This window comes from Bos grunniens, chromosome 5 (assembly GCF_055505025.1).
Source record: "Bos grunniens cultivar Pamir isolate PY7600 chromosome 5, Bosgru_T2T1.0, whole genome shotgun sequence".
In the NCBI taxonomy this organism is placed as follows: domain Eukaryota; kingdom Metazoa; phylum Chordata; class Mammalia; order Artiodactyla; family Bovidae; genus Bos; species Bos grunniens.
Genome location: NC_141169.1, coordinates 83,830,588 through 83,854,264, shown reverse-complemented (window position 1 = coordinate 83,854,264; position 23,677 = coordinate 83,830,588). Strand labels below are relative to the sequence as shown.

At 42.1% G+C, this 23,677-nt stretch overlaps 1 protein-coding gene across 6 annotated transcripts in view; it reads right to left on the bottom strand.

The window, feature by feature from the left end:
• TM7SF3 (transmembrane 7 superfamily member 3) overlaps positions 1-23,677 on the bottom strand; it is a 41,919-nt gene that overhangs the window by 8,345 nt on the left and 9,897 nt on the right. For 3 of the 6 annotated variants that reach the window (XR_015164157.1, XM_086401640.1, XM_086401642.1), the window contains exons 2-9: positions 21,487-21,641; positions 17,129-17,279; positions 14,054-14,174; positions 12,946-13,117; positions 8,906-9,083; positions 4,103-4,189; positions 2,295-2,375; positions 1,520-1,672 (exon numbers count right to left, since the gene is read on the bottom strand). Coding sequence is in view for 5 of the 6 variants with exons in the window: in XM_086401640.1 (XP_086257766.1) it covers positions 1,520-1,672; positions 2,295-2,375; positions 4,103-4,189; positions 8,906-9,083; positions 12,946-13,117; positions 14,054-14,174; positions 17,129-17,279; positions 21,487-21,641 (1,098 nt within the window). In the remaining variant the exon portion in view is untranslated. The remainder of the gene's footprint in view (positions 1-1,519; positions 1,673-2,294; positions 2,376-4,102; positions 4,190-8,905; positions 9,084-12,945; positions 13,118-14,053; positions 14,175-17,128; positions 17,280-21,486; positions 21,642-23,677) is intronic. The other 3 variants (XM_086401641.1, XM_086401644.1, XM_086401643.1) reach the window with 2 other exon arrangements.

Here is a 23,677-nt window from a genome sequence, read left to right as displayed (position 1 = left end):
TTAATTAATAATGTCATGTTAGCTTCTGGGGTACAGCAAACTGATTTGGCTATACCACCCACCCACTCTCACTCTCTCTCTCACACACACACACACACGTTTCTTTTTTGAAGTATCTTCCATTATAGGTTATTACAAAATACTGAATATAGTTCCCTGTGCTATACAGTAAGGCCTTGTTATTTATCTATTTTATGCATAGTGTGTGTGTGCTCAGTTGTGCCTGACTTTCGTGACCCTATCAACTGCAGCCCACCAGGCTCCTCTGTCCGTGGGATTCTCCAGGCAGGAATATCGGAGTGGGTTGCCATTTCCTTCTCCAGGGGATCTTCCTGACCCAGGCATTGAACCGACGTCTTTTGTCTCTCCTGCACTGGCAGGAGGATTTTTTACCACTGAAGAAATGTAAGTTATCATACAACTACAAAGTGAAGGGGAGCAGAACAGACACCCCAAAATGGGTCCCTTTGGCATGTGGATTATTTTGAGCTGAAGGCAATCAAGACCCAGCAGATTCAGGGGAAACTTTTCTCTCCCTTTACTGCCTAAAAGAATTTAGATCACAAGCCTGGCCCAGAATGAAAGCAATTACCAGAGACAGCTTTACATCTGCAATGGCAGACATCTGATTACCAAACACCTGCCCTTCTTACATTCCTGTGAAGTGCCCTCCACCTCTCGGAAGCCTCAGACTCCATCTGAATTCTTAGCTCAGGATGGCAGAGAAGCCTCAACTGCCTGACTGCCTTTGAGTCTTCTATTTTTATGGGACTCCTGTGGTACAGAATTAAATTTGTTTTTCTCCTATTAATCCGTCTTATGTCAACTGAATTATTAGAGCAGCCAAAGAACCTAGAAGGTTAAAAGGAAAATCTTTCATCCCCTATAAAAGGGAGTTAACTTACGCATTACCTAGATTTTTTAAATGGATAGAAACTGAATAATTTAAAATCCCCCAAACCATCCCTGTGCTACCGTGCTAGGATGACTACAAGTAGGTCCCTCAGGAACACTCAGGGCTTGCAAAGGGTGGGAGCAGGGGTTAGAGGTACAAGATAAGACTGGCAACAGAGCATCAGGCTCCCTGGCTCAGCTGCCATCAGAGTAGTGCCAAATTTATCTGTGGGTTGTATCAGGCTTCTGCTTAAGACTCACTCGAAGAAAGAGTTGCAGGGTTTTAAAAACTGAAAACCACTGTTCTGCCATATATAAAGAATTCCTTTTACCTCCATTAATTTCAACCAACAGAAATACACACAGACCCCTTATGACACGTAGGTCCAAGGCAACCTCTGAAGATGTTCTAGAATTCATCTACATAGGGCGCCTTTGAGGAAAGGGGGATTCTTAGTGGTACTGGCTTTCCCTAAAGTGGCACACTGTCAGTGCAAGTTTCCAGAACTCTCAGGAGAGGCCCCAAATCCCTGACGAGGAGTGGGGAGGGACGTGTACTGGAAAGGTGAAATAAAGTCTCTGACAATGAACTGCACACACATAAAATGAGTTATACATCTCCTACCCAGGGGAGTGAAGAAAGCCACTGACGCGACGAGGAAGCCCAGCACCAGTCCGACACACAGCATGCAGAGCGTGAGGACTCCAAATCGCCACCAAGCAGCCACCAAGAAAATTCCACCGATGCTTCCGGCGATGGCTGTCACAATCAGGCGGACTGCACAAGGAGAGTGGATGGACAGTTAAATCAGAGCTTCTCAGATGCATGCTCAGATGTGCTAACGTTACCAAAGCCAGCCTAGACTAGCCTTTCTCTGGGTCGGGCACCAAGTGTGCATCAGCAGTGCCATGAAACCAACATGGAGAGGCCCTCTCTAGGGAGCGTCTGAGACTGGAAACCAGCCGGGAGCTAAGCCTCTGAGGATGAGTGACAGGCATGGTCTGGTACAACCTCTATCTGGGACTGTGGAAGAAGGGGTGACAAGCATTCTGTTGAGCATGACAAGGAAGGAGGGTTGTGTTTGTTTTGAGGTAAAGAAAATCCTAACACTCTGTTGTAAATGTCATATTGTCAATATACCACATAGCTGGAACACAGGCTTATAATCCACATGGCCCTTCATTTCCCTGAGTACCAAGGAATTCCCCACGCAGATTAAAAACCTTGGAGAGAAGGTCTGAAGGAGTAGTTCAGAAGATGTGTAGAGCATAGGTGGCCAGTTATTTTACACACATAGGCGAACAGCACACTCAGTACTGGTCAACCTATACAAGGGGTGCTGGGTGCAAATAGCACCCTGCTTTCTGAACCTCCATCAAACTATATTATGTTCACTTACCATCATACTTCATAGGTGTCAGTCTTGTAATCAGTATATAAAAGAAGAATCCCATGAAGATAAAGCCTATAAAGAATAGTTCTAGTAGCAGACCACCAAGAAAGCAAAAAAAAAAAAAAAAAAGCTACAGTTAGTAAATGCAATTTAAATGTCTAATCTACAAATACATTCTTCAGTCCCCAGAATGTATACATGAAGGCATTCAAAGAAAAGAAATAATTATCTAAAAGGCAGGAAAAGTTCAGAAGTCATTGGGAGTAAATATTTTTATTAAATGGGTACAAATTAAAGTATTAACTATTGGATACATTTTTTGTATATAGGTCAGTTTTGATTGATCAGTTAATTGTTAATTTCATAGCTTGGTTTAATATATTTATAGTCTTGATTTAAAACAAAAATAGTACATTTGCTATTATGTCTGATCTGAAATTACACACTAGATTTCAGTTCATTGTGCTCACTCAACCACATCCTACTCTGTGGCTCCATGGACTGAAGCCTGCCAGACTCCTCTGCCCATGAAAACTTCCAGGCAAGAATACCGGAGTGGGGTGCCATTTCCTACCACAGGGGATCTTCCCAACCCAGGCATCGAACCCACATCTCTTGTGTCTTCTGCATTGGCAGGTGGAAGTGCCACCTGGGAGCCCTTCATTACATGAGCAAAAATAGAATTTGAAAGGCTTAAAAAATATATTCCAAAGCAAAATGTGACTTTTATGTCTTCTTTTAACTCATCCTCTCTTGTTTAATATGAACATCGACTATTGTCTTTAACCATAAAACCTAGTAGTATCTTTTAAACTCTACATACACAGCTTAACAATTAAATTCTGTACTATAGGGTCATTCTACATTTTGAGCAATTAAATATTCTTCACAATATCCTCTTCTCAATTAAGATAAAAAAGGTAGCAATGGAAGGAAAGGAGTTGCTGTTTCAAACAACTTATCAGTTCAAACAGTTTTCTAAGATGAGGATGACGTTCACTCTCCCCTTGTTATAACATTATATCCCCTGTTAATGAATTACATGAAGGATTCATTTTTTATTTTTTAGTAACTACAAACATTAGGCTCAATGGGTAAAGAATCCATCTGCAATGCAGGAAACACAGGAGAGTTAAGACCCCCTGGAGGAGGAAATGGCAACGTGCTCCAGTGTTCTTGCCTGGAAATCCCATGGACAGAGAAGCCTGGTGGGCTACAGTCGATGGGGTTGCAAAGAGTCGGACATGACTGAGTGACTAAGCACTCATGCAAACGTTAGTTATACAAAAGGTAATCCAAAGAATTCAAGTCAACTTAATAAGCACATTTCATATTCTCCTCCCTTCACTGGGTTTCACTGAGCAGATCGTGGAGTTCCCACTTGCGGTTTGAACCTCCCAGGGTTGTACAGACATTTCAACCTCACTGATCTGCAGCCTGATTTGTGCAAAACCACGTCCATCACCATCACCAAAATCCACATATATTTTGTATACAGACATTCTGATTTCTAATTAGTAATCTTTGGTTAACTAGTCATTCTAGCAATTGATAAAGGTGGATGCACAAATCAAACTTTATACCCTGCTTAATAAGAGGAGTTTGCACTCCCTAGTGGAGAAAAGAGAAAAAATTAAAATGCACTGTAATTCAGTAAAATGTTTACTAAAAGACCCCAGCTACAAATCAATGAAAATAGTGGAGATAACCAGTTGCTTACTCTCCTTACAGGTCATAAACTCCCCAGCAGCATTTCAGGGGAAAAAAAAACAAACCACAAGGCATGTAAGTAGCAACTATCTTAGACAAAATACCTGTTTTCCAGAATCTGTGTCCAAAGAAACAGATGAAGAGGCCAAGCAGGGCAAAAAGAGTGAAGAAGACTTTGGTAGATACTCTTCCTAAAAGGAGTAAAAATTAAGTGGATAATACATCCAATTTGACACTTTGTATCTATTTAGTACAGAACAAAAGCTTCATGAAAAAAATGTAGAGTGAAGTGATAATTTATTCCATAGGTATATAAGTTATTTTAGAAACATTCTTGCCACCTCTAGTGACTTTATGTGGGTGATGAATACCAATGGCTGCAGGTCCCACAGAAAAAGAAATCAGACAAAGCTGATTCCTGATAAGGGTCTGCAATTCTACCTGCGACACGTTTGGGGAAGGGAATGGAGGAAAAGAGAAGGAAAGAGCGTGTGCCTAAAACAAATAATTCTGTTTCTTCACAAAGAAACTAGAAGAAAAAGAAAGGAGAGAGTGGGGAGGGAGAACTATGGCATCAAGGGAATAAGACACACCAATTGCATGCAACGTACAGACCTCATGTGAAACCTGACTCAAACCAATGAACGGTGAAAAACAAGACTGGGAAGAGGTAAACACTGGCTGTTAATTTGATGCCATTAAGGAATTACCTTCAATATTTTTCATTGAAACTCGTATTAATGCTACTGTGGCTATTTTTTTTTAATAGCCCTTTTCTTTAAGACACACATACCAAAATTCCATAAGCAAAATGACCATTAGGTACCTGCTCTAAAAAAATCCAGGGATAAAGGAGGGTGGAGGGGCAGAGACATGGGTGGGTGTATAACTGAAACAAGATAACAGCCATGAATCAAAATTGTTAAGGCTGGATAATGGTATATGAAAGTTCACCGAAGTTTTCCCTAACAAACGAAGTTAACCGAAACTCACAATAAAATAAAAGAACATGTATTATTCTACAAGTCACGCGTGAACAAGTCACTACCGATTTTATCAATTACGCATTATCAATTTATGCTCTGCATAAAAAAATATAGCTTAATAACAAATGATAAAGCACAATATGCTCCCTGAAGCAGAAGAATCTAATCCTGTGATCCTCAAGCAGTGCAAACTTAAATACAAAAACTAGAATTCAAAAGATAAACCCTACTGAAGGGAAAAATAGGCCCACTAAATTCACCACCATCATGACTCCTCTGAGATAAACACAAGAAAATAATTTCTGAACTAAAAATAAAAACCCAGCACCTACACAAACTTATGTGAGGTATTTACAAACCAACTACAAGCCAAAACACACAAAATACTCAAGCATTCCAGTGGATACCATGAAGACCTAGATAGACTTTATCTTTTAGATAAAGAACACAAGATAGAAGGCCAGAACGTGCAGGGCATAGAGTATAGCTACATATCAGTTTCTCTGTGAATGAAGAGCTGAAAGGAAAGATGAAATGAGAGTTACTGCCACATCCTGCTTATTTCAGACCTATTTGTTGTTGTTCGGAGAAGGCAATGGCACCCCACTCCAGTACTCTTGCCTGGGAAATCCCATGGACGGAGGAGCCTGGTAGGCTGTGGTCCATGGGGTCTCGAAGAGTCAGACACGACTGAGCGACTTTACTTTCACTTTTCACTTTCATGCGTTGGAGAAGGAAATGGCAACCCACTCCAGTGTTCTTCCCTGGAGAACCCCAGAGACAGGGGAGCCTGGTGGGCTGCCGTCTATGGGGTCGCACAGAGTCGGACATGACTGACGAGACTTAGCAGCAGCAGCAGCAGCAGTTGCTAATTCACATCCGACTGCTGGCAACCCCATGGACTACGGCACACCAAGCTTCCCTGTCCTTCACCATTTCCTGAAGCTTGCTCAAACTTATGTCCATTGATTTGGTGATGCCATCCAACCATCTAATCCTCTGTCGCCCCCTTCTCCTCCTGCCCTGTGATTGACTGCTGCTCTACAATTCAATCATTATAACAAAAACATGCAGTTTAGTGGGATAATTTTTTCTAGTGAAAATCTAGTGGAAGTTTCCAACAAGTACAATCGCCAGAGACAGCAAGTGGCCTGATAAAAACTGACCCAGTTTAGATGTCCAGGTTCCTCCAGGACATTAGACAGCAGAGGGGAACTAAGAATCTCCGATCACAACACCAGGAAGGAGAGAGAGAGAAAGTCAAACATATAAGCAAACCAGAGAGGAGACAAGGTTTCATAAGTAGAACTGAGAGGTAAAATAGAGAGTGGGAGGGGAGGATGGAGGAGAGCCAACGTTTCCAGTGTTTTTAGTCATCACAGCATCGCTATAGGTAATGGCATAGGCAACAGTTTTAATTAAATGGCAAAAAAGAGGGGATCCATGTATATATGTACAGTTGATTCACTTTGCTCTACAGCAGAAAATAACACAACACTGTAAAGCAACTATACGCCAATAAAATTTTTTTTTTTTTTTTTTAATGAGGTAACGTGGATACATCCTCCCTACTCCAAGCTCAGGAAGGTCATCCTAGTGTGCATCGAGGTTGAAAAGGAAAGTGATAGAACTCACATGACCGGGAGGGTTCCACCCTGAGTTGAAGGAACAATCAGATGGGACCTTTCCCTCTCCTCCATCTAAAGTGGAAAGCCAGGGCCCAGAGTGCTCTGATCAGGAGGGGCCCTGGTGCAAAGAGTTCAGGGGAAAAGGAACAGAAAAACCCAGACAAGATCTAGCTTAGCCATCAAACCACAGAACTTATATCTGCCTGGTTTCTTGCACTGTATCTCTCAAGGCTCTTGCACGTGGCACTGGAAAACTGGGTGGGATACAGCTCTAGCAGAGAAGAGCAAAAATTAATCCCTGCTTGAACACAACCAAAAGACTTTATTTACGTACTTATTTTATTTTTTGGCCACACTGTGCACCTCGTAGGATCTTAGTTCCCGAACCAGGGATTGAACTAGGGCCTCAGTAGCGAAAGCGCCAAGTCCTAGCCACTGGGCCACCAGGGAATTCCCACAACCAACAGACTTTATTCTTTATAGAGAACTCCTTGAAAGAGCTCTTTGAACTCTTTCTCCAATTTCTTTACTCCTATTTGTTCTTGAACATACTCCAATCAGGCTCTTCTGAAACACTCCCAAGGGCACCAGCAGCCTCCAGTTGTTGCTACATCCAAAGGTCTTTTTCCAGTCTCTTTCTTAGCTGGCCCATCAGCTCAGTCCCGAGACCCCCTCCTTTTTCCTACAGCTATGAACATGAAAGAAATGATAAATAGAGCAAAATGCCATTTGGCAAACCCGCTGGTAATATTTCAGGCAAGTTCACTGGATCCTCCAGCCAACAAGTGAAGAATTTGAGAAGCGGTTATTTGCCTGCATTTGAAGTATCTCTCCAAAAGGGAAAAATGGTTACTTCTCAGTGGAGAAACCTGGCAGACACCCCTAACCAAGTACTCAGGATCATGACCACCAGGAATGGAACAGACAGACATCAGGTGTCTGCAGAGAATGACACTCCATCACTTCTTTTGTATTCCTGCCAAAAATGTATCATCTGAACTTAGTTAGGAGGAAACATCAGATAAACCCAATTTGAAGACTTTCTACAAAAATAAATACTAACCTGTATGCCTCAAAAAGGTAAAGTTTTTTGAAAGACAAAAACAGACTAAGAAATTATTTCAGATTAAAGAAGATAAAGCACCATATAATACTGAAGTGGACCCCAGACCAGAAAAAATTTTTTTCCTTTGGTTATAAAGGACATTAGTGGAACAAACAATGAAATTTGACATCTATAGATTAAGTAACAGTAGTATATCAATGTTCATTTTATTTTGATAATGTCACTATGGCTGTATAAGGAACAGAAATATTTTAGGGTGAAAGGGTCTTTATGTCTGCAACTTACTCTCAAATGCTTCAGGGGGAAAACATGTAGATATGTGTGTATGTCTAGATAAAGCATGAAAAGCAAACAGCAAACATGTTAACTAACATTTGAGGAATGTTGGTGAAGATTATACAGAATTCTTTGAATTATTTTTACATCTTTTCTGTGAAACTGTTTCAGAATAAAATGCTAAATACACACACACAGGATGATGTTACAACACCCTGAGTGCCATTGTCCTCTCTCTCCTGGACACTATGATGGCCTCCTCATCAATCTCCCTATTTCTGCTCTTGCCCCTGATTTTTCTCAAGAAAAGCACCAGAGTGATCCCATTAAAATATGAGACTGATCATAGTATTATTTGCTCAGGCCCTCCAATGCTTTTTCATTGCACTCGGAATAAAAGCTGTAGCTCAAAGGAAGACCTGTGAGGCTGCCCGCTCCTGCAGCCACACCAGCAGGCTCCCAGTTGAGGGCTCTGTGCTGGCTGTCTCCTCGGCCTGGCAACCCACTCCCCACCCCAGACATGGGCATGGCTCCTCGCCTTGCCATGGGTCTCCCCCTAAAGCTACCAGTTCAGTAAGGACTTCCCTAGCTAGCTTCTCAAATTCTCTCACCCTCACTGGTTATCTCCCTTTCCTACTTAATTCTTGCTCCTTAGTCCTCATCACTTATCTTAGGTACTGTGTATTTTACAAATGTCTTTTGCCTGCCTCCTTCCCCCACCACTAAAATGCAGGCTCCAGGAGGGCAGGTATTTTGTCCATTTTGTTCACTCCTCTATCCTAGTGCCTAGAACACAGAGCAGAGTAACACAGGTGCTCAGGAGGCGTGTGCTTAATGCATGAATGAATAAACGAGACAAAAGCACTTGTAAATATCCTGAGGTTCTTTACTAGTTGATAAAGCTCTTCAAGGCCAAAGAAGAAAGTTCACAATTGAAATCTACATACTCACCAAGGGAAGAACAATTACCCTCCTCTGCCTCAAAGCTGCAAGCGTACGTGTGAGTGGGCACGTAAGCTGTGGACGTGTTTAGAAATGGATCCCGAACGATGACGTTGTAAATGACACCCTGTCCCCGGAGAGAGGAGAAGGAAACACTTGTCTTATCGTCAGCTGTGAGGGTGACCACCTGAAGCCAAAAATAATGCATGATTAGTGTTTAAAAAAATCAAACCCCACAAGCTTTTCTATTATAACCCCACCTACATGTGCTATTAAATTCTAGTATGAAAGCATTGTTCTTGTTTAAATCCTACACCAGGCCATTTGACTTTTTTTTAATGTATTGAAGTACAGATGATTTACAATGTTGTGTTAATTTCTGCTATAAAGCAAAGTCACTCAGTTATACACACATATATTTTTTTCATCTTCTTTTCTATTCTGGTTTATCACAGGATACTGAATATAGTTCCCTGTGCTATACCTCGGGCTTCCCAGGTGGTGCTAGTGGTAAAGAACTCGCCTGCCAATGCAGGAGACTTAAGAGATATTGGTTTGATCCCTGGGTCAGGAAGATCCCCTGGAGGAGGGCATGGCAACCCACTCCACTATTCTTGCCTGGAGAATCCCCATAGACAGAGGAGCCTGGAAAGCTACAGTCCATAGGGTCGCTGAGCCGGACTAGACCGAAGTGACTTAGCAGGCATGCACTTGCTATACATAGCAGTTTGTTATCTATCCATCCTATATATAATAGTTTACCAACTCATTTGGTCGAAAGATTACCCTACACAGTCTGTTCGTGCTGACATGATCAAGCTCTTACACAAAAACATCGAAAGACTTTGCATATGTTAATAATTGAAGTAAAATGTGATATAATGATTAAGTAAAATGTACTAGTTAGGACGAAGTAAAAGAATTTTTCCCATCTGTTGCTGCTGCTAAGTCGCTTCAGTCGTGTCCGACTCTGTGCGACCCCATAGATGGCAGCCCACCAGGCTCCCCCATCCCTGGGATTCTCCAGGCAAGAACACTGGAGTGGGTTGCCATTTCCTTCTCCAATGCATGAAGTGAAAAGTGAAAGTGAAGTTGGTCAGTCGTGTCCAACTCTTCGCAACCCCATGGACTGCAGCCCACCAGGCTCTTCTGTCCATGGGATTTTCCAGGCAAGAGTACTGGAGAGGGGTGCCATTGCCTTCTCCACTGCTAGACTATAAAAGACATAAGGGCAGAAACCTTATACATCCTGCTCACTAGTCTCCTGTCAATACTCCAAACAGAGTGAGGGCCCAACAAACACTAGTGATCACTGAGAGCCAGCGCCAACAAAGGTCGTGGGGGTTAACAGCTCACAGAGAGCACCCACTTATTTTGTCTAACAGGCATAAGAAAAATTACATATAGCCGTGTTATCTTCTAGTCCTTCACTTCAATAATTCCCTTTTAAAGGTTGGTTTTTAAAAATTGTATTTATTTTTAATTGGAGGATAATTGTTTTATAATACTGTGATGGTTCCTACCAGACATTAACATGAATCAGCCATAGTTATACACGTGTCCCCCGATCCTGGAACTCCTTCCCACCTCCCAGCCCTTTAGGTTGTCACAGAGTACAGGGTTGAGCTCCCTGCATCACACAGCCAAGTCTCACTAGCTGTCCATTTTACACATGGCAATGTATATGTTTGAATGCTACTCTCTCAATTCGTCGTCCCACCTTCTCCTTTCTCCACTGTGTCCACAAGTCTGTTTTCTATATCTGCATCTCCACTGCTGCCCTGCAGATCGGTCCATCAGCACCAGCTTTCTAGATTCCATATCTATGCATTAATATATAATATTTGTTTTTCTGACTGACTTACACTCTGTGTAATAGGTGTTCATCCACCTCATTAGCACTGACTCATGCCCTAGGTATTGTAAATAGGGCTGCAATGAACCCTGGGGTACATGTATCTTTTTTTAAATTCTGGTTTTCTCAGAGTATATGCTCAGTAGTGGGATTGTTGGGTTATATGGTGAGCTATATCAATTTACATTCCCACCAACAATGCAAAAGGGTTCCCTTTTCTCCACACACTCTCCAGCATTTATTGTTTGTAAATTTTGGGATGATGGTCATTCAGGCCAGTGTAAGGTGGTATCTCATGAGATCTCATTGTAGTTTTGATTTGTATTTCTCTAATAATGAGAGATGTTGAGCATGTTTTTCTGTGTTTATTAGCCATCCGCAAGTCCTCTTTGGAGAACTGTCTATTTAGCTCTTCTGCTCTCTTTTTGATGGGGTTGTCTGTTTTTCTGGTATTGAGCTGCTTATATATTTTGGAAATTAATTATTTGTCAGTTTTTTCATTTGCTATTACTTTCTCCCATTCTGAGGGTTGTTGTCTTTTCACCTTGTTTATAGTTTCCTTTGCTCTGCAAAAGCTTTTAAGTTTAATGAGGTCCCATTTATTTTTTTAATTTCCATTACTTTAGGAGGTGGGTCATAGAGGATCTTGCTTTGATTTATGTCAAGGAGTGTACTGCCTATGTTTTCTTCTAAGAGCTTTATAGTTTCTGGCCTTACATTTAAGTCTTTAATCCATTTTGAGTTTATTTTCGTGTATGGTGTTAGGAGGTGTTCTAGTTTCATTCTTTTAGATAGGGGATACATGTAATAAAAACAAAAGCTCCACTTAGCCCTCACACACAGATAGGTTCCTACTAACAGAAGAGAGAAAACTATAATATTAAGAGTTTCAGGGGTGAATAATTAGAAGCTTCTTAGAAGCTGGCAGTCCAGTGGTTAGGACTCTGGGTTCTCACTGCCAAGGGTCTGGGTTTGATCCCAGTTGGGGAACTAGGAACTTAGTCCTGCGCTAAGCTGTGCAGTACAGCCTAAAATTAAAAAAAAGCAACCTAAAAAGACTCTGTTATATGACGTTTTATATGCTTCATGAGAATAAAAGTGGTCTTTGAAATTTCCTATGTACAAAGGCAAACTTTTCGAATTGAGCTCCTAATATGTGAATAATCACAATATTTTTAAATTTAATTAATTATATTGGCTGTGCCGGGTGTTAGTTGTGACATCCAGGACCTTCATTCTTTGTTGCGGCATGTGGAATCTTTAGTTGCAGCACATGGGATCTAGTTCCCTGACCAGGGATCAAACCCAGATCCCCTGCATCAGAAGCACAGAGTCCTAGCTACTGGATCACCAGGGAAGGCCCACAGCTGCCCTATTTCAATTGCTTCCTTCTATATAATCTGGTAGTCTGCAACTTTCTGGGAAGATCATAACAGTCTGGAAAAATGCTCCTCACTAACTATCAGACTGACAGATGTCCTTGTTTATCAGACTGATATCAGGTACCTTTTAAGACATAAAGACAAAATCCTGCCCTCCACAGAAATGATCGAGAGTATAAGTCTCAAACTTTAATGTGCAGAGGAATCACCTGGGGATCGTAAAATACAGACACTGATTCTGTAGGTCTGGGGTGGAGCCTAAGAATCTATGACTCTAACAAATTCCCACGTGATGCCAGTGCTGCCAGCCTATACCCCCACACTTGAGGAGTAGCAAGAGTTTTCAGGGGTTCAAAAGCTCAGAGAAAATTTTTGCTGCAAGTTACAAACTTTGTACTTGCATTTAAATAGTAAGGATAATGCATATATCTTTAAATAGTTTCACATTATTTCTTCTCAAAACACTATACACTTTATATTTCCCAACTTTTTAAATCTAATAGTTATGGGAGTACATAGAAAATGACCACCCACTTCCACCCATAGTTCAAGATAACCAGCCACAGTCATGGCTGCAACAAAACATAACAAAATTTACATGCACCTCCTCAAAAGCCAATGTTACTCTGGGATGTCACTGGAATTGACTCCCAAGATGACAATGAAATCAAAGAGGATAAAATGAGAATCCTAGAAAGACCAAGAAAACAGTAAAAATAGTAATAATAATAAGCTCCTGGTAGCTTCTCCCCTTCTCAGCTCTTACAAAGGTGTCACAGTCTGGCTACAGGAATTACAGGCATCAGACTTACCTTGACAGCATTGGCCTGCACCTGAGGCACCTCGGCCATCCTCTGCAGATGTCTCAGCAACACCTCTTCAGTGAGGTCGTTCTCGGGCAGAAAATACTGATAGACATCATACTGCAACCTCCACCTGGAGTCCGGGCCCATCTTGACGTCACATGACGGAGGATCTGCGCCTCTAAAATCAACCAACAAAGCTGAACATTAATCTCTCATGCTACAAATCTCATCTACTAATGTAAAAAGGAATCAAAACTTCAAACTTCTGCAACAGCGATTCCCAGTTTGGCATCACTAAGGAAAGAGAAGCGGTATGTATGGTTAATTAACCAGATATGAGTATCAGTCAGGCTGCATCAGCTGCCAGCTTAGCTACGTGTTGGCCGTGTGTATGTGGGCAAGTCACTGAATCTCAACAACCCTTAGGGCACCACTCGGTAAAATAAGAACAACAGCCCCTTCTTCATAAAATTCTAAGGATTAAATGACAAAGAACATAGAGTATTCGGTAGCACTGTGAATGATACACAGAGAGTATTCAAATGTTATCTATCATTACTCTTACAGTAGAAATTAGGGCAGAGTTTTAATTAAAAGAATAAATCCTTACAAACATAGGCATGTTTCACAGCTGCAGAATGCTTTATTTTTTAATGTTTATTTATTTGGCTACATCCGGTTTTTGTTGCCACACATGGGATATTTGGTTGTAACGTGTGAACTCTTAGTTGAGGCATGTGGGTCTAGTTCCCTGAACAGGGATCAAACCCCAGCCTCCTGCACTGGGAGCACGGAGTCTTAGCCACTGGACCACCAGGGGAGTCCCCAAAATGCTTTCTATATTTAAAATTCTTTACAAAAACTAAGATGTACTTCTAAGCTCCTAATAAAGACAACATTTGGCTCTTCATAAGAAAGGAGGGAAACAATACTAACTGTAAACGACACTTTACGTATTAACAACAAAGCTTAAATTACTTCTGTTTGGGAGAAAAAAAAAGCAGTTCAAGTCTGCTAAGGAGAACTATGGATTTTGAGAGAATTTACTCAGTCTACACAACAGTGAGTCATGCTTATCCTAAAAAGAGTTTTGGGAGTTGGGAGACAGACATACCTCGCATAGCCTAGGTTTGCTGGAGCAAATTTGATAGTTGTTTCAAAGAAATTATACTCCAAGTAAATGTTTGGATCGATATCTACATCAAACTCCAAATTACAGCCACCAGGGATAGGATCTGGATGGGAAACCAGGAAGTTACTTAGGATTCTTATATATTCAAAGCACACTCAGAAAAACAGAACCCCACTCTTACAAGAACACCCAACACAGAAGTTCAGTGGAGAGCTTCTAGCTTTGTACTACCTCATGGACTGAGGGTAAAGTTATATGAGGTAATGGGCTGTGGAAGACCTTTTCTGTACAGAGCCAGATAGTAAATGTTTTAGAAGCTGTTCAGACTCTCTGGTCTCTGTGGCAGCTACTCAACCCTGCCCCGTGGCAGGAAAGCAACCTGATATGTTGCAACCTGATATGTTACATATCACAACAGATGATATGTAAGTGAATGGCTGGGTCCCAATAAGACTTTATGCACAAAACAGGCCGTGAGCTGGCTTTGCCTTGTGCTCTGCAGTTCGCCAACCTCTGCTCTAGAGTTGAAAACATCAGAAGAGACAGCGATTCTGAAGCTGGGGTCCAAGAATGGGTTTCAGGAGCCCCGTGAACACCTGGAAATTGTATGCCAACTGTTGAATATGTGCATTTCCTAAACACATTTTCTTTAGATTCTGAGAAGGTTTCATTAGATCCTGGTAAATAGGAAAAGGGTGTCCACTTTTCACTTAACTCTTTCAACAGGAAGAAAGATGGTGTCAACCTCTCCTCCTCGCTGGAAGAGTCTTTGTGTATACATAAAAGAGGAAAAAATAAAAGATCTCAAGAACCCCAGGTTCATGTATTAGACACAGCATGTGCACAATTAAACACAAAATAAATTTGGGGTATTTGCATGCCTGCATGCTAAGCCGCTTCAGTTGTGTCTGACTCTTTGTGACCCTATGGACCATAGCCCACCTGGCTCCTCTGTCCATGGGATTCTCTAGGCAAGAATACTGGAGTGGGTTGCTATGCCCTCCTTCAAGGGATTTTCCCAGCCCAGGGATCAAACCTGCATCTCCTGCATTGGTAGGCAGGTTCTTTACCACTAACACCACCTGGGAATCCCCTTAGGGTATTTAATTTACATTCATAATATGGTTAAAACAGCTCTTATTAGGAATCCTATTCACAACCTTTAACCAAGACAAAACTTAAAGAAGTCACTTGACATTAGTTCAATTCCATGCAAAGAACTGTGTGTGGTGGGCTCAAGAGGAGAAGTTAAGACACAAGAAGGTAAACCAGTTTAAAGTACTTTAAGATCTCAGCTTCATAAACTCATTCAATCGCTCCCACAGCTGGTTCTTAATTTCCATCAACTGCTGGAATTCTGCAGCTCCACAATGGAGACACCCAGTGTGCACCGCTTCCCAGTGGACTCTGCCCCAGAATTCTATGCTCTTCTTTCACACTCTTCTTTTCCTGTATTTACAAACATTTACCACACCCGAGAAAAGCATGTGTACTGTAACTGACACTCCACTGCTCATTAATTTTCTTTGTATACGGACCTTGATGAAAGCTTGACATCTATCATTTTTTTTAAATCAAGTGATTACCCTTTGGCTATATATATCTGTTTTTCTTCAACTCCCATCACTTTTTGGAATTCTACCTCCTTTTCTAGTTATTGCAACCTCGCCTTCCCTTTACCACCAAACTTCAAGAGAATGTAAATCTCCTCCCTTCACCTTCACTCCTCAATCACTACGATCTGGTTTTCATCCTCATGGTGTCACTAAAATGACTCTCATTAAAGGCCACCACTGACTCTGGATTGTGCCACCATAGGGACATTTTCAGTCACTCTCTTGACCTCTCTGCAAAGTCCTATTTACCACTTCTTATAATGCTGGGCATCCAGTCTCTTTTCTCACTGTCCTGTCTACTCCTTAGTCTTCTAATTATTCTTCAGCAAAACTGTGGCAGGCACTAGGAAATTATTTGCTATAATTTTCCTCCCTAAATCTCTAAGTTCATGCCTGGATGACCTCACTCACTTCCATGACTTTACTAACAGCTATTCTGCTGTTCAGTTGGATATCTAACCCCACTCCTCCACCCTAGGCCCTTATTTTCAGCTGCCTACTATGCAAGTCCATCCAGATGTCCTAAAAGTGTCTCAGAGTCAACGTGCCAAACTGAAGTCACCATGTAACCCCATCCCAACCACCTAGGACATCCAGCACCACAAATACCCCATCTGATCACTATTCTGATCATCTCCAAGCTGCCCAAATGGGAAGTCTGTGCTCCCCACTTTTAATAATCCATAACCACTGGTCATTGTATCTTGTGATTCCATATTCCAAATTTCTCAAATCCAGCCTGTCCTCTCTATCCCCTTCTCAGGGCCTCTGTTCAGATCTTCATTTCTCATTTTGAGTCCTGAAAGTTGTATTGTCTTGACTTTGTTATGCCCCCTCCAATCCACTCCCCGCATTGCTTCTAGGGTTAACCTTTTGAGAGAGGAAAGGCATCAGGTCATTTCCTCTGCTTCAAAAGTCTCTCTGCTGCCTCAGCAAAGAGTGAAGACCTCACATTATAAACTAGGACCTTCCCACTCTGGCTCCAGCCACATCCACTGTCCACCATTCTCCAAATACCCCATTCTTCTCCCACACCTTCCTTGGCCTAGAACCATCAACTAATGTGTGAGAACCATGTCTTGCCCTTTTTTTTTTTTTTTTTTTTAATTTTCAATTGAAGGATAATTGCTTTACAATATTGTATTGGTCTCAGCCATACATCAACATGAATCAACCCCTCCTCTTGACATGTCTGTCACAGTTTCTCCAAGGGCTCCTTCAGTGTTTTCCAAATGAAGACATGTGTTCTTCTAGTCCTAGTCCCTTCCTGGGCTTTCACTCATCATGCTAATTCTCTGACTCCCCTGCTGTTAAAACCTTCCTAATTCAAAGTACTATACTTATAATAAACACTTTTAATAGGATTATAGTTATCTCTAAATTCTCACCCACAAGTCCTGCATTCTGGACAGTAATAAGGAGTGGATGATAGAAAGGTTACCGCTTTCCGAGTAGGACAGTGGAATGGCCACATTTTGGACAGGCTCAGGGTCTAATGTCTCCAAGTGCCAAGTGCACATACTCTGCTCTGGTCTAAGAATGGAAACCAGTCCTTTGTCAGTGCCCGTCTCCGAGGCATTAGGAAGGAGAGTCTGCAACAAGGAAAGAAGAGTCATTGCGAATTAGCAGTTGAACAAAGTGCTTCAATGCCAGAGTGAATCTAGCGTGCATGCCCTATTCTAAAGCTTCTCAAAACCAAAAAGGGGTAAAAAAGACCTTCCTCAGATGATTAAAGAATTATTTTCACTTCTATGTGCGTGTACCCACAAATACACTGGAAGAATTATTTAAAATATACACTCTTTGATCAGGAATAGCAGATACACAATAACATTCCCAAGCTTTTCAGTCCCTTCAGTTAGGATTCACTATGTCAAGTTCTTGGCTTCATGGGTGTTACTAGTGGTAAAAACTTGCCTGCCAATGCAGGAGACATAAGAGATGAGGGTACGATCCCTGGTTTGGGAGGATACCCTGGAGGAAGGGATGGCAACCCACTCCAGTATTCTTGTCTGGAGAATTCCACAGACAGAAGAGCCTAGCAGGCTACCGTCGATGGGGTCACAAAGAGTCAGACGAGACTGAATTGACTTCGCACGCATTTCAAGTACTAAGACTACTGGGTTAAGGACTTCCATGGACATGACAAAACTAAAACAGTTTAGTAACAAGTCTGATGTCCTTTATTCAGCGGAACACCACTGACGGATTGGGGGAGGACAGGGCCTCACTAGATGTGGAGCATGCTTCCCAAGGGATGTGGGGCATGAACTAGCTTTTTAGAGCATTAGAAGAGCATGCTCGGTTAGGAGGTTGGGATTTAGTCAGAAGACGAGCAAGTCCTATTTTCTAGGGTAAAGTGAGCTGGCTAGGCTGAGCTGGAGGATTGTGATCAGTGTAAGTTAGGTTTCCTTGACAGGCATTCCCTGTAAGTGCAGTCTTAGGTTTAGATTTGTGACGTGGGCCAAGTCACTAGGGTGGCCTCCATTCGTGGTCCCAATATACAAATTAACTTGACCACTACCAAGACAAAAAATAGAAGCTCTGCCCCCGAAGAGTTCAGTCCTTGAAAAGTTTTTTAAAAAACAGAGTTATAATTTACATATTATAAATTACACATAGAGTATACCAATATACATTTTGATAAATGCAGGCACCTGGGAAACCATCACCAAGACAGTGAACACAGAGATCATCTTCTTTATGCCCTGTTCTTACTCTTCCTTACACCCCCATACTCTCTCATCCCCTTCCCCCATCTGCTGGGAAAGCTTCTTGAATAACAAAGTACTAAAGTTGAGAGGTAGTAGATTCAGAGTGTTTTCTTAAAGTTAAGGAAAAGACCCTGATGCTGCGAAAGATTGCGGGCAAGAGGAGAAGAGGGTGACAGAGGATGAGATGGTTAGATGACATCACTGACTCGATGGACATGAGTTTGAGCAAACTTTGGCAGATAGTGAAGGACAGGGAAGCCTGGTGGGCTGCAGTCCATGGGATCACAAAGACTCAAACACAACTGAGCAACTGAACAAGAAGGAAATGGGAAGAAAAAAGAGCCACATGAGTTTCAATTTGACAAGCATAAGAGAGAATGACCAAGGAACTTAAGGGTCAGAAGTTTCAAAGAACTCACTGCCAAGATGACCCCAAAACTCCAAGATGCCACAAGTCATCAGGAAGTTACAACAGAAACAGCTCTCTTCATGCAGACTACTCCCTTCTAGAATTATGCACAGTTCTGGTTATCATCTTCTCAGCAGTATAAATTTAGTGAGAACTAAAGGCAGCCCAAGAAAGGAACATGGTTATCATTAAGGATAACTAAGTGGCAGCCCACTCCAGTACTCTTCCTGGAAAATCCCATGGACGGAGGAGCCTGGTAGGCTGCAGTCCATGGGGTCACAAAGAGTCGGACAGGACTGAGCGACTTCACTTTCACTTTTCACTTTCATGCACTGGAGAAGGAAATGGCAACCCACTCCAGCGTTCTTGCCTGGAGAATCCCAGGGATGGTGGAGCCTGGTGGGCTGCCATCTATGGGGTCGCATAGAGTCGGACACGACTGAAGCGACTTAGCAGCAGCAAGATCCTTTCTGCATGAAAACTGAGACCCAAGATGCTGCTCATCCAGGCCACTTTTGTCACATCAGTCATGCAGGTACCCCGTCACCTAAAGGGTTTCTTTAGGTGGAGGGGTTTCTTCACCGTTTCTTCCAAAGTAAAGATAAACATTAGGACTGCTTGGACGAACTGTTACAAGAATTAAATTAACTACATGGAAAATCAAATGCAAGGGGTCCTAACTAGGAGGCTCAATGCATTTCCAGAGACCCCCATGTAATTATACAGATGTAGTCATACATTCTGCCAGGTAGAGAGTCCACAATTTCAGCAGACACCAAGTCTTTGGCCCCAGGAGCTCAAGGATCACTGGTCTAGCACACACTGGGCATGCAATAAATATAACTGCATTTTTTTCTCCATCCCGTCTCTTCCTTCAAACGTTGTCTTTGCTGTGATGTTATTAAGAAGGAAATCGTCTTTGCTGTGATGTTATTAAGAAGGAAGTCATCTATGTGCCATTTTACTGTGTCTTCTAGGTAAGTGCCTGAATAGAAAGTTTCCCTTTGAATTTAGTGCCATAAAAAAACTTGGCTTCCCCCTGAAGAATGAGAATGTTTTTTCCTTCTAAGAAAGTTATGAAATTCAACATGCTTTGATTTCTGCTCTGGCTGCAAAGAACTCCCGCAAAATCAATGAATGGGTCATATACACTATTATATCTTCAACTAGTATAATTTATTTTTTCCTCGTTTCCTCGATCAAACCCTTCTACTTCTAGTCTATTACTTTTTGGCTGTGCTGGGTCTTAATTGCTGCATGGGCTTTTCTCTACTTGTGGCGAGCAGGGACTACTCTCTAGTTGCAGGGCATAGGCTTCTCATGATGGTGGCTTCCCTTGTGGCAGAGCACCAGCTCTAGGGTGCTCAGGCTGCAGCAGATGCAGCACATGGGCTCGCTAGTTGTGGCTCCCAGGCTCTAGAGCACAGCTCAACAGTTCTGGCACATGGGCTTAGTTGTGCTCCGTGGCATGTAGGATCTTCCTGAATCAGGGATTGAACCCATGTCTCTTGCATTGGCAGGAGGACTCTTTACCACAGAGCCTGCAGGAAAGCCCCCATATCTAGTCTATCAAACCACCACACACACACACACACACACACACACACATCTTCAAAACGTTTGTGGTAGGGGCAGGAAGGCAGGAACAAAAATTATAAAACACTTAGTGTGAAAGACACAACGACGAATGTCCATAAAATATATAGAGACTGGATGAAGACAGCTTCGTTTAGCAAATTCCAGAATAATAGAAGGTAGGCTTGTGCTGTGCTGAGTTTCTCAGTCGTGTCTGACCCTTTGCGACCCCCATGGACTGTAGCCCGCCAGGCTCCTCTGTCCATGGGGATTCTCCAGGCAAGAATATTGGAGTCCATTGCCATACCCTCCTTCAGGGGGATCTTCCCAACCCAGGAATCGAACCAGGGTCTCCTGCACTGCAGGCGGACTCTTTACCAGCTGAGCTACAAGGGAAGCCAAAAGGTAGGCTGAGGACAGACAAAAATGCAGTACAACTTCATACAGAGTGAAATTCATGTATTAGTCTAAGGGGTCATATGGACTAAAAATAAGTAGATCTGTAAAGGGTAACAGAAATGGCAAAGCCTTAATGGCTTCAGCTGATTCAGGATATTTGAAAACTTCCCAGAGACGAGGTTGAGGCTCAGGGGTTTAGTGAGGACCTCTGTAAGAGGGTCCCAAATGCTGCTGGGAGCACAGCACTGCTCTGGTTAAACTAAGAGTTACGATTCTTTTGTTTCAATGAAACTCTAAAGAATAAAGCTGATCCTATTAGGTGTCTTAGTAAACTTCAAGGCTAAACGGCTAAAAGACCACAGAAATCCATTAAAATGTATTCTGAGGTAAAAATCACTGAGGACCCAGTAGAATTAAGAAAAAGAAAAGGTGGGAAATATGGGGAAAGCTTAACTGCAGGCAGAAGACATTTGGTACAAGCCGGCCTCCCCCCAAACTCAGCAGCATCACCCCTTTTAGGTCAGAGGTCACTATTCAAGAAAGACGTGAAATATTCACCTCCTAGCCAGCCTAATGACAGGACTCAATCTTGATCTTTTAAAAATTTAACACATAAAGAGGCGTTAATTTCTAATGCTCACACTAAATACAAGATACCAAACTGTGGAAATGGCTTTTATGGAAGTAACTCTTTGTACTTACCTCAGAAAAAGAAATTGTTGTATTCTGATACTGTGAGTGTATTTGGAAAATAACAAAAGTGACATTGCTGGAAATATGACGCAAAATAGCTTCCTCTGGAAAGGGCTTCTTGAGCTCCAGGTATCTAAATTTCCCCACAGAAAATTCCAGAAGACCTACAAGGGGAGAAATGTTTCATTATAACATTCATACCTCTCTGTAACCAATTTGTAGGAATTGTATACTTAAACACACATGCAAGGTTAATTTAATCCTCAGAAAAAACTGTTGAGCCCTATTCACTAATGAGGACAATGAAGCTTAAAAGGCAGAAGCAGCAACCCCTCAACCCCCTCATAAACCTCCCCCCACCCACGCCCAAGGTGACTCATCTGGGAAGGGTGGAACTGAGAACTGAAGGGGAAGAAAGGTTATTTCCAAAGATGCAAACACCAGGATGTTCAAGGTGCTCGGCTTCCAGAGCCCAGGAAAATCCCTCTTTTGGTAGCAGCAATAACAGCTCTATTCAGAACAGAATCCCTGAATTTAAGGATTAACAGCCCTCATGAGTTACCACCGATTGTAAGTGCACTGGTACTAAAGAATATATTCTGAAATCAGTCCAGAAATTAAAAGACGCTTACTCCTTGGAAGGAAAGTTATGACCAACCTAGATAGCATATTCAAAAGCAGAGACATTACTTTGCCAACAAAGGTCCATCTAGTCAAGGCTATGGTTTTTCCAGTGGTCATGTATGGATGTGAGAGTTGGACTGTGAAGAAGGCTGAGCGCCAAAGAATTGATGCCTTTGAACTGTGGTGTTGGAGAAGACTCTTGAGAGTCCCTTGGACTGCAAGGAGATCCAACCAGTCCATTCTGAAGGAGATCAGCCCTGGGTGCTCTTTGGGAGGAATGATGCTAAAGCTGAAACTCCAGTACTTTGGCCACCTCATGCGAAGAGTTGACTCATTGGAAAAGACTCTGATGCTGGGAGGGATTGGGGGCAGGAGAAGGGGACGATAGAGGATGAGATGGCTGGATGGCATCACTGACTTGATGGACGTGAGTTTGAGTGAACTCCGGGAGTTGGTGATAGATAGGGAGGCCTGGCGTGCTGTAATTTATAGGGTCACAAAGAGTCGGACATGACTGAGTGACTGAACTGAACTGAGAGAGACACATCTGGCTTCAGTTTTATCCCACCCTTTACTAGCTATGTGATCTCAGAAAAGTTACTTAATTCCCTTAAACCTCAATGTCTTCATCTGTCTAATAGGACTATATTACTCAGCTTGTAAAGGAAAGTGTCATCAATGTGGGCAAAAATGTATATTGAGTGTCCACACCAGGTACTTCATGAAAAACAGGTCTTCAAGGAGTTTTTTGTTTGTTGAAGGATCGAGTTCAGAGTCCACATAAAAGGTAGGCTATAACAAGTTTTCCAACACCTCATCTAGGCTTTCCCACCTGCTGACCTGCCTCCACTGTCTGGATGTATTTCATTCACTCTGTGTGTCTTCCTTGTAGCTGCTCACCACTTCTCTTCTTTTCCAACCTAATTCTCAAGGAATCCACTAAATGGCTGCTTTGACTTCTGTGTGGTTCTGGGTTCCCATCTCACCCTCTGCCCTAGAGTCAGTGTATCTCTGCATAAACAGCAGAGTTCACAAGCATTACATAAGCTGGCTTGGGTGTCGGAGTCTAAAAATAAACAAAAAGATTTCAATTTAATATAGATGAAAAGGAGTCGATGAGGTAAAGATTATATTCACCAGAGTCTTAGAGTGGATTAATCATTTTTTTTTTAAAGAAAGAAATTTGAGTCAGTTGGAGCTGAATGAAACACTCTAGACACTAAATAACTTCCTAACTCATTCTTATATACCATTTCCAAAGAAAACTAACTTTTTCAATACTTCTGCTGTTTTTGTTGTTAAAACAAGTACTCCATCTGGATGATTAAAAAAAAAGAGACTATTAAGAAAGGCTAACCAAGAAAGCCAAACAGAACATATAAATAGTGGATGAGAATAAAGGTTTTTGTTGTTGTTGTTGTTTAGTTCCTAAGTTGAATCCAACTCTTTGCAACCCCCTGGACTGTAGCCCATCAGATTCCTCTGTCCATGGGATTTCCCAGGCAAAAATATGGGAGTGGGCTGCCATTTCCTTCCTCAGAGGATCTTCCCGACCTGGGAATAGAACCCATGTCTC